At 36.3% G+C, this 17790-nt stretch overlaps 2 protein-coding genes across 3 annotated transcripts; one reads left to right on the forward strand and one right to left on the reverse strand.

The window, feature by feature from the left end:
• The first annotated feature begins 7538 nt into the window (after nt 1-7538).
• Nucleotides 7539-14870, forward strand: LOC129305901 (probable DNA helicase MCM8). Of its 2 annotated transcripts, none has more exons than XM_054946096.1 (17): nt 7539-7762; nt 8251-8391; nt 8491-8608; nt 8724-8946; nt 9097-9260; nt 9487-9750; nt 9970-10065; nt 10253-10405; nt 11736-11806; nt 11932-12050; nt 12360-12489; nt 12651-12696; nt 12799-12982; nt 13113-13287; nt 13584-13754; nt 13849-13962; nt 14278-14870. In XM_054946096.1, the coding sequence occupies exons 1-17, from the start codon at nt 7577-7579 to the stop codon at nt 14326-14328; spliced, it is 2406 nt and encodes an 801-aa protein (XP_054802071.1). In that variant the 5' UTR covers nt 7539-7576; the 3' UTR covers nt 14329-14870. The 2 variants fall into 2 exon arrangements, with proteins under 2 accessions (XP_054802071.1, XP_054802072.1); XM_054946097.1 differs by having other exon boundaries at nt 8739-8946.
• LOC129305902 (pentatricopeptide repeat-containing protein At3g09650, chloroplastic) lies at nt 14665-17281 on the reverse strand. The gene has a single exon (XM_054946098.1). It carries the CDS (start codon nt 17072-17074, stop codon nt 14855-14857), a length of 2220 nt encoding a protein of 739 aa, XP_054802073.1. The 5' UTR covers nt 17075-17281; the 3' UTR covers nt 14665-14854.
• Nucleotides 17282-17790: the final 509 nt, after the last annotated feature.

A 17790-nucleotide genomic window follows, 5' to 3' on the forward strand; every position in this document is an offset into this window, starting at 1 on the left:
AATTACCTCCTCTCATAAATGCTTTTAATGAAAATAAGTGCTAACCTAGGGTTCTAAAAATACTTAGACGAGCTCTCTCAAGTCATGAACAAGTGTTTAGTTAAATTAATTGCCCAATCTCTTGTTACAATTAATAAAACTCAATTTTAAACACCAACCCTAATGTGGCTATGCAAGGCTAGCAAGTATATCTCTATCTTACTAGCAAAACCATCCATTCAACATGCAAATATCAAGTTCTTACACAATTTTACCCAAGTTCTACACTCAACCTAGCCCTCTCAAGCATCAATTAAGTGAACCCAACATCTAAATGGTGGCCAATCAAGTAGAAGCATTAAGGAAAGAGTAAAATAAACACATATATATCATTAATCACAAAAAGAGAGGAGAAATATGGTGTTAATCCATACAAGGGTTCTAAATAATCCTAGAACAAAGGGTTTAGCTACTCATAATCATCCACAAGCTACAAATATACAAAATAAGTGGACCCATTTCAGATTACAAGAGAGGAAAGGGAAGAGGAATAGAAAAACCGAAGAAAATGAGTTCCAAATGTCTTCAAAGCTTCAATCTCTTGATCCCAACTCTTCCAATGCCCAAACCCTAGTACAACCAAGCTCCAAAGGTGTCTAAAAGTCTGAAGAATGCGTTCTGGGTCGAGCTCTCAGCTTATATGTACCTAGCCAACCAATTTTTGATAAATGAAACGCAGCGTTTTTCTGACAGCAGCGAAAGTCGCGAACGAAAGTCACGACTTTGGGACGACTTTGGCAGTTTTACACTGTTTTTACAGCTAACGAAAATTATTCATTTTGCTCTTGATTTCTTCATCCAAAAGCCTTCCAAAAACATCCACAAAGCTCCAGAAATGCTTCTAATCAAAACTTCAATCAAAATAACATGAAATTAGGCTAAAAATATCAAATTAAAGCCAAGAACACAAGCCCAAAACAAAATGCACATTTTCCTAAATTGGGCAATAAAAACATATACAATTAAACCAAAATGGACTAGAATTTAAGGAAAATGTGATGAAATAACATGAACTTCTAGAGGTTAATAGTAACTACATGATGTGTGTCACACATCTTAAGTGGTGGCAAGTCATATGAGTATGGATCATGTCACATATCTGAGAATATGGTGACAATGCATCTAGTTATGAGAGTTAAAAAAGTTATAGAATGATAAATTGTGATATATGTGGACTTGTTTTACATACTTGATTTCCTTGTGCATGTATTTGATTTGTAATTGATATATAACTGTATAGGATAAGTTTAACCTTGGTTATTGAATGGTTAAATCATCCCTTTCCTTTAACATTTTTCAGGCTCTAGCTTTGGTGTTGAGAGGGAGAAGACTAAAGACGTGAGAAATTAGCATGTTCCTACTATATGCCTCTAGTTTAGATTTAATTGTGTAATAGTATATGACTTGTCAATTTTAAGATGTATATCACCACACTTACACTATTTTAATTGTTAAAAATGTTAGAATTATATTTTGGGTCCTTAGCCTTTATGTATGTTGATATATATATGTGTGTATGTTTATAGGGTAAAAATACTAGTGCAAATGTAAAAATAAAGATTTGAGTATGTTTTGAATGATTTGAGTGAAATGCAATGACAAATTACCTCCCCCTCTATTTTTGGTAAAATGAGGTTGAGGAGTGAATTTTTGTTATAATAATATTTTAGTGCTTGTGACGTGTTGTACTGATATTCCTAGATCCATTGGACATGATTCAAGTGTTAGAAAAAGCTTTTGGCACTTATTGAGAGTTTTGGACATCCATTTTATGTAAAAGTGTTGAAAAGTAGTTAAAATGTGTTTGGGTGTCTAACTTTGTAGTATGACTTGTTTTGAAAGTGAAACCTATGCCATTAGCTAGTTCAGGTAAAGAGCTTTCCGTAAACACTTAGATCATTTTATTCGGATGTCAGACGGAGAATCAGGGCGAGTCAGAAGTTTCCCCAATTCTGTTGTCAAATGACAGTAGAACCAGTGAAAATTTTGTGCAACACACCGCGGCCCGTGGCACAGAGAGCAACACACCACGGCGCAGCATGCACGAGTTGTAGCACATTGCCCTGTGTCACAGCACATGTTTTATTTTTCAATTGTTTTTTTACTTCCTTCGCTCTTTTGAGGTATCTCATGCTTTTGAAACTTATTTTTACTCTGATATGAAAGATTTTGATCGATTTTAACTCGTTTCTATTTAGAAAACTTGGGATCCCTTACTTTTGAATTAAACCTTGGTAATCACTCTTTGAGCTAATCTTTTGATTACCATGTGTTTCATTCATTAATTGTGCTTAGTAGAGTAAGAACGTTTCATCTCTCTCCCTTGCAAAATAATTCCTTCCATTTCTTGGTAGGTGAAGGAATTAGGTGATATTCACATATTGCTTTCTTGTTGTCTTGATAAGTGTACTCTCCTGCAAGAGACATCCCAACATGAGTAGTTCAATTTTTTTCCCCTGTAAATGAGTCTCATTGCTAGACTTCCTTAGGTGAAGATGAAAGTAAACCCATAATTTTAATTACATAGGGGTATTTAATTCACTATGATAAGTTAAGATGTTTAAAAATCTTTACGGATTGCGTTTGATATGTTTTGGGCAGATGACCTTTTTTTAGTTTTCGATCTATAATAGTATATTAGATAAACCATATCAGTAAAAACTTATCAACACCATTTAATCTTGTAAATATAAAAATGTTTAATCTTGTCATTTCTTATGATGGAAAATGAGATCTATTAGTTTGAGTATTTGATTCTCTTTGATAAGTTAAGATGTGTAGAATTTTTTACAAACTGTGCTTGATCTGTTTTGAAAAAATTATTATATTTCTTTGTGTTTCTAATCTACGATAGTATATTAGTGATATACAATTATGTATTATTGATAAATCATATGAGTGAAAACTTATCGATGCCGTTTAATCTTGTAGATATAAGATGTTTAATCTCATCATTTAAAAAAAAAGGTCAAATGAAACTCTCTTCTATCTTTGAGTATTTGAAAGAAGGTTTTTATCCAAAAAAAGTATTTAAAAGAAGGTCATATTATTTGCAAAGAGAGGTAGTTTTATCATATAAAACTCAACTAAATATTAAAATGGTTATAATGCAAAATATAACAAATGTTAGGTTATTTATTGGATTTAGTTCTATAAAATGGAATATATATGCAAAAGCCCCAACAAATTAGGATAAACATAAAGCTTTAGGCTATGGACATTGGAAAGTTGTTTTCATAAACTAATTAATGACACAAGTTTTACTTTTAAACTAAGTTACATAAGGAAGTTAGATATCCTAACATATTTTCAATCATTTTCACAACTCAAAGGTATATAAAACTCCATACAAGTGCCAAATATCATTCCTAATAACTAGACCATACTTAACGAACTCATGACTACTTGTACAGCACACCACACACACATGATTCTAATCATAATAAATTTTCACCCCTTAATCACTATATCAAAAATAGCAGGGGGAGGTTTTGACTTTACATTTTATAAACAACATTCCCAACTATGGTCAAATCATAATCCTCGCACTTTCACTTACACTAATATTTTAGCCCTATTGAATACTTTAGCATCTCACATACAACATCTCAAAGCCCAAGATACATCGCAAACCTCATTAATCAACATTATAGTATAAGTGTAAATAAAATGTATCCTAATTGGCAATATATTATTTATTACACAAAAAAAATCTAGATAAGAGGTTTTATAATAGGAATTCTAGATTCCTAAACACCTAGAGCTTTGTTCCTTTCTACACTAGAGCTAGAGCCTGTAAAATATTAAAAGAGAAGGGTGAGTCTAGTCACTTAATAACTAAAGTATGCCTGTTCTATGTAGTTACATATCAATTGATTTAAAAAAGCACAGGAAGTTGAATTCTTAAATTTTGTATTTATATATGACACAAGTTAAACTTTCACCTATTAAGTTCATATACATATTTCACAATTCAAACCATAGGGTACACTGCCCTTGTACTCATCAACATGTGGCAATGACCTAATTCACAACTCCGTCCATATTACTACAATACGCACAACCATATGGCAATGACATATTTAATATTATAACTTGCCACAAACTTAATTCCACCTTGTATCCTCCTTATATCTTCCCACTTAAATCCTGAGCTATAATACCAAACAAGGCTTTGTCTTTGTGATTAAACTACCTAAGTTCACTAATTTATGAGGTGTGACTTGGCTAAAGACCATAAAACTCACTCTTAGACCATGATTTCCCCTACTATCAAATCTTTAGGGTGTCATATATTTTAAGCTAATTTACTTGATAAACAGGTGGAGTTCGCTAGGTTATAATCCCTTGACAAATTATAAAACAATCTCTCAACAAATAGTGGAAAATGTTATGCCTTCATACACCAAAAGGCAACCATAAGTACTGTGTGGATTTTATCTACTATTTTTTTTAGGCAAACTCTTGCCAACTGATCATACAATGTACAATGCTAACTCATTTTATAATTTCATTAATTCAACATTAATATATGGGGCTTATGATAATACACTACCCAATTGAGTATCAATATTATTTTCACAACATTATCCACTTTCATTCTCAATTTTGTACCTAATTCAAATTCTCATTTAGCCTCACATGTCATAATCACATACTAATACAACTACATCACCATCACATCACATATCACACATAATAAATTTCTTATTTCAATGTACATTTATAGTTTGAAAATTTATTTCAAATTCAACTTTCATTTATGTAGGATTAAAATTAATATACTAAGATATAGTTTATAACATGCTTTCACATTTACAAATTCAATCATACATGCAAGTAGACTCATTTTCACATTAAAAATTCAATTAACAAAACCCAAAGTAAGGTTCACTCAGTTATCTCAAAATTTTGAGAGGTCAAATGTTTATTCCTTGATATCTCGCTTCCAAACTTGCTTTTCAAGCCCAAAATGGTGGCCAGATGATTAATATATAATTAATTAAGTCTAAATTTAATTAACATTGCTACAAGATATACTTTAAACTCTCATTTTCCATTTTAAAACATCCAATGCCCTTATTTCTCACGTTTAAGCTTATCCATTAGGTGTATTAACTTTCTTTAACATTATATAACTTTATTAAACTTTTACATTGTCACTAATGGCTTCCAACCATCTAAAAACCATATTAATGTCTCATTTTCAGACATTCATGAGGCTTGCAAACCAATAATGTCAAAACCCATAATTTTTATATTTAAATGCTCAAAACAACTTCTATTAAATTCCATTTGAGTTAATGGATTCAGACTTATAACTTATATGGATCGAAAATTACTTCTATCACAAGCCTTAGCTCTTAAAATTGGAGAAAAATTTATTGGAAAAAAGAAAAGAAGAGTTTAGAAGACTTACTCATAGGGTTAGATGGCTTAGAAACATTTACAATCTTCTCGGAATTGAAGCCCTGTAAGAGCTCTCTTCATCTTCTTTGTGTCTCTCCCAATCCCTCTTTTCTTTTCTCTATTTTTTGCACCAGATTCGCATCTTAATTCTACAGAAACCGTACTATAAGTTGTGGCTCTGGGCCCCATGTACTGCAACATGTAATACAGAGAGGGCTCTTCGTGTCTTGACTGGCCATATGCTGTGTCTTTTTGTGCGCACATCGCAACATGTGGCATAAAGTTATTTCTCTTTATTTTTCTCACTTTTTAACATTTGAGTGGTTTGATTTCACTCTGAATCCAATCCTAGTGTTAAAGTTACAATCTAAAATGCTCGTTAACTCTCTATAATCACACATCACATAAATTTATTTAATTACCCTCATTTATTAAGCTAATTTAGGGTTAAATTTTTCCGAATGTTACACCTCAAATGGCTATTGCTACTCCATTAAGTCTATCCCTTATTACCGATCGTTGCACGACATTCTAAACTCTTACGTTTCTTTGAATTGTGCAAAGCAAGGAAGAAGAAAGGGTGGTTTTCTTTTTCAAATTTCTTTGTTTAAGACAAGGGCATTTTGATCAAATGATAACATTGTTAAATGAATAAAAGATTTAGCTTGGTCCTTCAAGTACTTTTGGTTTCTATGACCAATTTTGATTCTAACCAAATCCTTTTCACTAATTTTCCCTTATATTTTTTTCTGGTGTATTAAAAAAAATAAGAATAAAATGGCATATATACACCACCTAATGCAATGGGGGTAATGGATAAAGTTTCCAACAAAGGTTTTAGGTTTTTTTGGTGCATTTTAAAATTGAAATCAATAATAAAATGAAACAAGTATAGTCACATCGTTATTAGATAAAAATTTACTCAAAAAATATTTCATACAATTTAATTCATTAATAACTTTTTTTAACCAACTCCCCACTACAAGTGAATTGTCATTAATATATTTGATATAAAATGTTCAATAAATTATATACTATTTAGATGTATGTCTTGCTCAAAAAAAAAAAATATCCAATTCATTTTCATTTATTTATTTTTGGTCACATTTCTTTACTCTTGATCAGTGAATGGAAAATTGGACCGGACCGATCAATTCAAAAGTAACTCGTTGAACAAGCTAGTTGATCGGTCTGAGTTATGAGTTATGACCAAACTGGGAGTATTGCTAGCTCAGACCAACTCAGCCAACCCCAGGTAACTCGGTTGTGACCCAATAGGCTGGACGAGTTAGTTGATTTATATTTTTTGTTTACTAAAGCCCTAAAATGATATCGTTGGCTTTAAAAAGAAAAAAAGAAACTCATGCCTGAATCTAAAACCTCTCATCTCAGCCTCTTGTTGTTGAAGTTTTCTTCTTCTCAAAATGTTTTTGTTTGAAACCTCATCATTGCCATCAATTCACTATCTCTTGTTATCAGTCTTGCTTCTTTGAAACCTCGCCATCTCTATTGGTGTTAGTGTTAAGAGCTGGAGCTTGTCTCCATCATTGCTCATATCTGCTTCACATTTGCTCATCTCTATCTACACTTTTAGACCTTAGATCTAGTCTCTCCCTCCCTCTTGCTTTACCTACTCTACTTTTGCTCTTTCCTCCCCTTAACTCTCTACCAAAAATCAGTACATACTATCTTCATCACATGAAAAGAGTTGCTTTTACTATTAGATATTATTTAAATTAACTTATTTAATTTTTTTATTTGGAATTTAACTAAGTTCATTGAATTTTAGTTGTGATGGTATTTATATGTATAAGGTTTTCTCTTTTTATTAAATTTTTGTCAAAGTTATTTAAGTAGAATTAATATTTTTTATTTAAATTTTCATTTCTTCACATTTAAATATGAATATTTTTATGGATATAAATTTTTTTATATTATTTTAATTGAAATCAGTCTGACTGTGAGTTGACTCTCATTAAATCATTAATCCTTAATTCGAATCGATTTAATGATCGATTCAATTTTTAATACTTTGCTCTTGATATTTAAAAAGAAAAAGAAAAGACTCCCGCCAAAAGCTGAGGAAAGAAGAAGCCGCGGGAGCGGCAACGTATCGGAGGGAATCGGGATGTACGGAACTCCGTTAGAGAGGCACATAGCTGGATATGGCTCGTTGGATCCAAGTGGGTTCGTGGATGTAGTGGGCATTTATTTTCCTCAGCAGCTTTTCACAGTCGAGCAAAGCTGGCTCGACCTTACGTCTGCTCTCGTCTCTTTCTTCTCTTCTCCATCGGGCCAAAACCTAACTTCCCAGGTAATACTCCCGCGTCGTCGAACCTTCCGATCCTTTATTTTATTTTATTTTTTTACTCCTACCGGTCTTAAAATATTTTGGAAATTTATATTGATGGATTTTTCCCCATAACTTTGCAAATGTTTTTTCGATTGATTATCAAGAGTCGTCGGTAATTAACTTATAGACAATGGTTTGTACATAACGAACACTTATGCTGCTCTCATTTTATGAGCAATCAAGGTCTAACCATTTGGTCCATTTATAATTGCACGAATTTCGTTGTTATTTATATTATGCTGTAACCTGAAATAGAAACCAAGACTCTAGAGTCTAGAGATATTCGAGTTTCTGATTCTGCACCGGGTAACTTTGTTCTTTTTTGCCCGCTCTAATTTTGGTTCACTTCTGGATTTAAATGGTTAATTGCACCTTCTCATGCTTTCTGAACACCCTTGTATATTCATAAGGCGTCAACGTGGGGACGATTTTTAATATGCTGTTGGCAGGTAAAAAATCATCACGGCAGCTTTGCATTGTCACTTGACTTCCAGCAGTTTCAAAAAATATGTCATATTGAGGAATTTTATAAGATGTTAGAGGAGAAGCCTAAAATCGCTCTCTTGTGCATGAGCGCTGCAGTTCATAAGGTATGGGGATTGCACGGTGGCATTTGCTTCTGTCTCTTCTGTTCTTGCATTGTCTATCATGTGTAGGCCAAGGCATAATTTGCTCAAAATTGGAAACAGGTTCTTATTACCAAATGGGAGAGTGACCAACTTGAGGATGGTGCAAAAGTAGACATCCGACTGCATAACTGTCCAGAAACTATGATTGCTCTGAAAAACTTGAAAGCAGCATATATTGGTATATTATAATACCCCTTGTAGTAGCTTGTTACTTTGTTTTCCATACGTACGAGGGTTAAACTTACCTATGCCTCAAGAAAAAAGATATAGTATAACATTTGGTGACTTGACAGACAAACTTGTTTCAGTGCGTGGTACTGTGGTGAAGGCCACCACTGTCAGGCCTCTCGTGACAGAAATGAGTTTTGAATGCGGAAAGTGCAAACAAAGAATTAGGCGTATATTTCCTGATGGAAAATTTTCACCACCCTCAATCTGCAATCTGAATGGCTGCAAGAGCAAAATGTTTAACCCATTACGATCTACAGCTCAAGCTATAGATTTTCAGAAAATAAGGTAAGCCTTGTAATTCCTCGCTAACTTCTATTCTTTTGTGCAAGTCGTCTTCAACTTTTTATACTTTCCTGTGGGAGTTTCAGGTTCTTAAAACCCTTAACGTTTATATGAGTTTTTGTGCTTTGCTGTATGAATTTCATGCTGCACCAGGTTGCAAGAACTCCTAAAACCCGAAGACCATGAAGAAGGAAGAGTTCCTCGAACAGTGGAATGCGAGCTTATCCAAGATCTCGTTGATATGTGCATACCTGGAGATGTGTTGACTGTTACTGGAATTATAAGAGGAATTAACACTTACATGGATATTGGAGGAGGTATGAAACGCAATTTTCTCCCTTTGCACATGGTACTCTGTATTAGGCATCAACATTTTACATGGATATTGAAATTAAAGCAACCAAGTTTGTGAGCAAGGATAACCATTGTTTTGGAAAACTTCATGTGACGAATCATCCAATACAAATCTCTTTCCTTTTATTTTTTTTCATGTTCGACATTGGATTTAGTCACGTCTAATGCAGCTTGATGGTATTTACGCAGGAAAATCGAAGAACAGAAGCCAGGGATTTTACTATTTGTATCTCGAAGCTGTTTCCATACAAAATTCCAAGTCACAGTCTGCAAATGAGGATTTGCAAGATACTAATTCCAAAGCAAGACCAGCTGAGCTGCTTGATTTGTTTTCATTTTCTTCCAGGGATTTAGAGTTTATTGTGAAATTTTCAATGGAGCATGGCTCGGATTTATTTCGGCAAATCCTTCAATCTATATGCCCATCTATCTATGGGCATGAGCTTGTTAAAGGTATGCTTATGTTGCACATCCAATGGCTGAAAATGTTATACTTTTGGATGGAAGTACTCTACTTATGCAATTTGTTTAATTGTAAATTCATTGGTTATAATGTTGCTAACTTCTGATTATTTGCTTCCTCAGGTACATAAATGATGCTCTCCGAGCATGAGCTCTGAAATCAATCGTATAGAATGGTGACGTAATGCTAATTTGCTGCTATTTTGACAGCTGGGATTACGCTGGCATTATTTGGGGGAGTACGAAAACATTCTATCGATCAGAATAAGGTTCCTGTAAGGGGCGACATTCATGTCATAATCGTCGGTATGCTTAGTGTCGTTTCATTACCTTTTAAACGGACTCAAACATCGGAATCTTGTTTATCTGACGAGGAAGTGGAATTGTTTTTTTATGACGACTTTTTCTAAACTAGTTAAACGAATTAAGGTGAAATGATGGAAAGTGACGGAGATAAAATTACTAGCTTGTACCATTTAATTTCATTTTCTAGGTGATCCTGGACTGGGCAAGAGCCAATTGCTGCAAGCAGCAGCCGCTGTTTCTCCACGAGGCATCTATGTCTGTGGTAATGCAACAACAAAAGCCGGCCTCACAGTAGCTGTAGTAAAGGATCCTACGACGAGTGACTATGCTTTTGAGGCCGGTATACGTTTCTCTTCCTTCAGTTCACTGATTCTAGAACTTAAGGTTTATTTGTGGTCGGTCATGATTGATAGAACTGTTTTCAGTATTTTACCTTGGTGATATTTTGATAGAGCCCCTCATTATTTTACTAAGACTTATCAAAGGAAGTCAAAGGGGAAGAATGACTCTAGTAGAATAATGGTAACTGGTCCAGAGGTTTATCCTTCGGTCTCTAGCCGTAAGGAACAGTAGCGTGGGATCTTTGACCATAACTAAGATCTTTTGGGAGGTATGGGCTAGGGGGGAAGCCATGCTGTCCATGCTGTGGGTATATTTTATCTTTTTGCTTGTATTGTGGGGATATCCGGGGAAGAGGAAGAGAAGGGAGAGGAGAGACTGGCCTCTCGAATGCCAGAAGGAGTGAACCCTTTTGTGAGGTTTGAGCTTGTAATGTTGTTACTTTTGTGATCATTCAGGGGAGATAGGGTTTTGGCCAGAATCAGAGGAAGACTTGTAACTCTGATTCTGTTTCTCTCAATTTATTAATATCAAAACCTCAGCATTTTCCTCTCATTTATTGTTATTATTGTCTTTATTGCTGTTTCTGTGGAGATATTGGTTCGGGTCATATTATATTTTAACTTTAGTTGTTTACTTCTTCATCGAAATTATGATCTTATCTATGTTCTATAGTAGAAATAATATCTGCTGTTTTGTAATTGGTGTTTTAGTTTGAGTGTAGGCCACATCTGACGACTACGAGCTTCTGTAAATAAGTATTTTTGTCTGGCTTGTAGCGTGATTATGATGCATGCTTCCTAGCTTGACGAACAAAAAATAAAACTTAAAATAACAATTAAGAATGATTGTTGTCATGGCTTCAACATAAACTCTTGTTTCGAGTGTGGGCTCAATAACTCAGGAACCTAAGTTATCAAACCATTAGCTGGACAAGAGCTGAGTTGCTTTTACGATAAATAGACAAAATGATGCCCTTGTCTATCTGAGGCTGTCCGTATCTGAAGATGCATGCTATTTATTAAGATTATATTTGTACAGTTCCTATGTGTGATGTTATCACTTTACAATCAGGACAAAAAGAATCAAGATAAATGTGCGCGTGCGCGTGCGCGTGCGCGTGTGTGTGCGTGCTCGTACTTCTAATAGCTTCTTTTTAACTTTGTTGCCCTTGTTTTGTTTTCTTTTATTTGGTTGTGCAAAAAGACTTTCGTTTCCTCTTCTTTCTCTCATCACTTCTCCATCGAATTGGGTCTACCAGTTTTTGCTGTGGTTTCTGTAAAATAATATATTTCTTAACTTCGCATCTTTTGGAATGATATTATTCATAGGTGCTATAGTGCTGGCTGATAGTGGATTGTGTTGTATTGATGAGTTCGATAAAATGTCAGCTGAACATCAGGTATGTCTTCTGGTAGTCCGGTGATCAATTTCTAGTAATTTTTTCCCAGTGAAAGGATCAGTTTCAAGTAACTCAACTCCAATTGCGATTTTGAACTTAAGCCTTCACTTATGGCAATCATACAGGCTCTACTGGAGGCCATGGAACAACAGTGTGTCTCTATTGCAAAGGCAGGACTGGTCGCAAGTTTATCAGCTCGAACTTCTGTGTTAGCGGCAGCAAATCCAGTCGGCGGTCATTATAAGTATTTTGTTTTCTCTTTTTTTAATCTAATCCCACTATTTTATCAGTGGACTGATCTTACCTTGATATTCTGCCTTGGATTATCACAAAAAAAGTCACAAACTAGTTAAAAATGGATAATATTCCTCGCCTTTTGCTCTATTTCAAATAAATATATATAAATGAATTCTTTAGCTTGCTACGAATTCGTATGACTTTATTATCCCGTAACTCAAGTCTGTACTCAAGGAAATTGTTTCTGCTGATAAATTCTACAAAGAGTTACGTGAATTTTATATCAAAGCAGCTAACATGTTTCTTCCCATCGCAGCCGTGCAAAAACTGTGAATGAAAACTTGAAAATGAGTGCCGCCCTGCTGTCCCGATTTGATCTAGTTTTCATACTGCTGGATAAACCTGATGAACTTCTGGACAAGCGAGTCTCGGAGCACATAATGTCAGTAAGTAATCATTCCTTGTCACTTTTAAATGGTGCTGCTGGTGGGCAAAATTGCATAACGTTCATATCTCATCCGCGGCGGATGGCAATGGCAACTCTGTTTCTATGTTTTTACGTCATTCTGTTGGCTCCAAAGATGAATGGTTCAAATGTATCCTGCAGCTGCATGCTGGGAATGGACAACTAGCAGTCAAAAAGCAACGTAGAGGTTACCTCTTTCCTCCCTCTATCATGAATTTTTGTGCTTGCTAGAGTATCCAACTTACTGATTTATCCAAATTTACCGACGGAGGCTGTTGCTTTTGGTCAGATTTACCTTCTGATTCGAGAATTATGGTGCCACAGAATGCTGAAAGCATAGATTTAGGGGTTAGATCTGGTTCTTTAGTTTCAAAGTTGAGACTTGACCCACAAAGAGATAGTGACTTTGTTCCATTGCCTACTCAACTTCTTCGAAAATACATTGCTTATGCGAGGAGTTTTGTCTTCCCTAGGTGATCAGATGGTCAACTCTATCTTCTGATTCAAGCGGAAATTATCCCTTGGACAGCTTATAAGATTTTAATTATAATTTCATCTCAAGCAGAATCTTATTTAATTGATTTGTCTCTTCCGCTTAATCAGGATGTCCAAACCCGCAGCAGAAATCCTACAAAAGTTTTACCTTAGACTGAGAGATCATAATACTTCAGCTGACGGTACACCGATAACGGCAAGGCAACTTGAAAGCCTAGTGAGGCTGGCTGAAGCTCGAGCTCGGCTAGACTTGAGAGAAGAAATAACGGCCCAGGATGCCATGGTTAGTTCTGGTTTTTGGGATTGAAGTATTGAACTGAATAATCTAGTTGTATCGGTCCTTGTTTAATTAAGATGCTACTCTGGGGGTTACACAAATCAATAGCCGACGTAAAAATACCTTGAAGAGATGAAAGAGAAACAAGTTAAACGGTAAATAGTCGTTTTGTTCCCCTAGCTTCATAGGAATTAATGATCATATAGGAGTCCCGGTTACCAATACAAGTGTATTGACGATTGTTTCTTCATGGGCAATATTTTTGTCATCAATATTTTGAGATAACAACATCGTGTTTGCAGGATGTAGTTGAAATAATGAAGGAATCCCTGTATGATAAATATGTTGATGAGCATGGATTTGTGGATTTTGGACGAAGTGGGGGAATGAGTCAACAGAAAGAGGCGAAACGCTTCCTAAGTGCCCTCAATAAACAATCAGAATTCCAGCAGAAAGATTGTTTTTCAATATCCGTATGCATTAGTTTTTTTTTTTTTTTTTAAACTTTTCTGGTTATTTTTTTTTGTAACTTTGTCAGTCAAAGAGGTGTGTGTGTCACATTTTCAGGAAATATATAGTCTGGCGGATAGGATTGGCCTACAAGTGCCTGATATTGACACTTTCATCGATAATTTAAATAGCGTTGGTTATCTACTCAAAAAGGGACCCAAGACATTCCAGGTATGGTGGCATTCTAGCTTTCTTCCGTCGTGAATTTTTCTGCGTAGCAGGATATTCTGCCGACATACGACTTGAATATAAAACCTCAACCCAAATCTGCATTCATCTCAAATACCTGCTAAGATTGGAGCTCATCATCATAATATTGATGGGCTTATGACGTTACCTCAGTTCTAGTCTTTAAGTAGGGAATGGATGATATATTACGTTGACAATCCACTAATCACAGATTCTAAGCCAGAGCATTTAGCTATTTATCATGTCATGATGTGTTATCGAGTCTGACGGCCAGGCATCTTCCCTGGACTTGTGCAGGTGTTATCCTCCTCATGTACACGAAGCCAATCAACTAGGGTAAAGGGCTAAACTGAGGTTAGGCGATGGCCGTTCCCCCCATATACAGAATGCTTTTTTTGGGCCAGCCCATATACTGTATGTTAGGCGTATGAAAAACTGAGGATGCGCCATGGAATGTAATAACTGTTACAAGAGTACAGCACAGAAGGCTGAGCTTGACTCGAAGAACTCGTGATTAAGTTGTGCTTTAAACTGAGACTAACGTAGTTACATACAGCCGCTGATCCTTCATTAAGAAAGATAAACAGAAGGCACAATATGTAATCATGCACGTTGATCACTTTCTTGCAGCATTATTTTTTATCATGAAACGGACATCTAACAGAAGTTAAATAGTAAAAGATGTATAGTTTAACGTATGTAATATAAATGTTTTTTTACCCCTTTTATAGGGGCCTTGACATGGTATCTAGTGTCAGTACATTTTTTAACAGTGTCGTACTTTCCTATACTAACATTGGTATTCAGTTTCACAAGTGGATATACCATCAATTTTTTTTTTTTTGGACGCGCTGCGTTGCTAGTGACTCAATCACTAAACCAAGTCAGAATCATACCCATCAATAGGTTCTAAGCGCCACTCACTTCCATAATAAGAATTAGGCAATCCCAACCAAAACTTGAAAGCCTCAGCTGCTCTTTTCCTCTCTATCCTTCTGTCCTGTCTTGCCTTTGAAGCATGCTTACTTGTGAACATTCTTGAATGCATTTCTACATAGATTCTAGTAAACTTAGTCTTGTTGGGAGAAATCCCATGTTCTTCCATGCAGGCCACAATTTCCAGTGCCTTCCTAAAGAAAGCCGCCCTCACACAGATATCAGCCAAAGTATCCAAAAGCCCTTCATCTGGTTTGAGTGGCGGTGCAATATATGAATCAGATTTGCCTCCTTCCTTCTCAACCCTACACCTTTCCTTCACTGCATTCCAAAGTAGAAGTGCCTCTCCTGGCCTTCTCGCTAACGCAATTCCATTGGCAAGACTGCCATAGGTGGCCACATCAGGATACAATCCGCTCTCCTTCATCTTTTCAATTATTTTCTTTGCTTCTTCAATTAACCCTAACCTGCAATATCCTTCCACCAACATGTTCCAGGCGATTATATCGGCCTTCACCCGAGGATCATTGAGCATCTCATCAAAAACCCTGTGAGCCAGCTTTGGTTGACCTGACAAGGCAAAAGCTTTCATCAAAGTTGTATAACTAACCTTTGTGGGAGCTATTCCTTTTGCTCTCATCTCATTAAAGAAGGCAAGAGCCCCAGCACTGTCGTCAACTAAGATACACCCATCAATGAGAATATTGTAGGAAACCACATCGGGTTGTATCCCTGCATCACCAACCATCTCTTTAAGCAGCTCCCTTGCCTGATCTATTTGCAGCTGCATGCAATAACCCTTAAGCAGAATATTGTAGGTAATCAGATTTGGAGGCACACCAATTCTCATCATTTCAGCAAGGATTTGACGAGCCCTGTCCATTGAACCTGCCTTCACAAGTGCTGAAACCACAGTGGTGTATGATACATGATCGGGATGACTAGCTTGATCATCCTGACGGCGCATTGCCTCAAGCATCCTCACTGTATCACTCACACGACCTGCCCGCATGTAACCTTTCATTAGAGTGGTGTAAATTCTGGAATTGGGAGCATATACTTTTGGCAGCAATGGTGGCTCACTGTCACCCTGGTTTTTCAAATTTGGAAGCAACTTCTTGAAAACGGATTCACCATTTTGGCCAAAAATAACTGAATTGGACTCCCTTAGTATCTTGCAAAGATCCGTTCTTTGTTCCCTCATTGCCTGAATTACCTTCTCTGCTGTCTTCAAGTCACCAAAGCCAACATAGGCTGCGACTAGGGAATGCAAAGTAGTCATGCATAGAGGAATTCCTGCCTCTAAGATTCTCTCCAACACGAACACAAGCAGGTCTTTTCTATCAGTTCTACAACATAGCTTTATCATGACGTTGTAACTCAAGGCGTCAGGTTCAACACCATATTGGGGCATTTCATCAAACACCTGCAAGAACTTCTCACTATCACCCAAGTTCGCACAAGCATTTAATGCGGCGTTAAATGCAACCGTGTCAGGCCGCGAGTTTGAAACTATTTGAAGGTCATTGAATTTACGGACACGCCGAGTGACCGCTTGGAACAACCTCAGAGCTTCCAGGGGACCGTCGTCGCCGGAAGAAGCAAGATCACTGACGACGGCGCTCCAGGCCTTCACGTGGGGAAGATAGCCAGAGCGAAGCATGGACTTGACGATTGACGTGGCGTAGGACGTATAGCCGGCCTTAGTAGCGGCCACGGCAAGCAGGCCGAGGCAATTGGCATCCAAGCGGTGGAGCTGACGCTCATGACGAAGCCGAGTTACTATAGACTGGGCGCGCGTGAGACCCGAGCGCGTATTTTGGAAGGATAATTGAGAAACCAGGCGGCTGAGGCAGGTGGGGTTAGGGAGGTGGGTGGAATTGGTATAGGCAATCCAGGCCTCTTCTGTTTTCCTTTGGCGGAGGAGCGTTAGCAGTTTCTGATCTAGGGCTTCGACAGTCAGGTCAGAAGTGGTGGAAATCGGAGACAGGTCTGATGGATCGGCGTAGTTGGCAGCCGCGCCAACGAGAAAGGAGCGAGCGGGTCTGGAGGCGGCGAGAGTGAAAGGAGAAGAGACGCAGTGAAGAGGGCACGGGTTAGAGACTGAAGAAGAAGAGAAGATGGGTGGCAGTGGAGGAGGTAGCAGGGAAGCATTCATGACTGCTTCATTTGGGAAAGCACGAAAGAAGGTGATGTGAGGACTGTCTTGAGTTTGAGCAGAGGATAAGAGACCAGCTGGATCCGTTTGCAGGTTTTATGGAAATTGCAGGTTCTACGTTTTGGGCATTACGTCCTGTAGTTTCTAATGAAGCCTGGTGCCTTTCGCACGATATAATATCGCAAACAAAAACGTAAAATCTTCAACCACAAAACGGTGTTGATCGGTCAATAAGACAATAACCGTTCAAAATTAAATAAAGAGTAAAAGTTACCTCTGAAAAATTTTTGTACTAACACCCAACATTTTAACATTTTATTAAAATGATTTTATCTAAAGTTACTAAAATGAAGTGTTTTTGTTTTTTTAATTAAAAAAATTTAATAAAAAGAATAAAAATGTTATGTTAAAACAAGGTGTTGAATACTCTTTAAAAAAATATTTCAAAAACAAAAAATACACTTTAACCCTTAAATAAAACTAAAAAATAACTAGATTAATTATATTAACAAGAGTTTAAATAATAAAGACTATAGACTTCACTACATTTTTTCAAAAAAAATGCAAAGACCAAGATCAATCAATTACTAATTAATTAATTAAAACTTTAAACACAAATTTGTCACACAAAAAATGTACACATGATTCTCAACCTTTATTTTGAAAATAAAAGGTGAATAACTACTTTTAAGAATTAAGAAATACATTTAAAATTA

Source organism: Prosopis cineraria, unplaced genomic scaffold, assembly GCF_029017545.1.
Source record: "Prosopis cineraria cultivar Desert tree isolate PC_DT_omini unplaced genomic scaffold, ASM2901754v1 PC3, whole genome shotgun sequence".
In the NCBI taxonomy this organism is placed as follows: Eukaryota; Viridiplantae; Streptophyta; class Magnoliopsida; order Fabales; family Fabaceae; genus Prosopis; species Prosopis cineraria.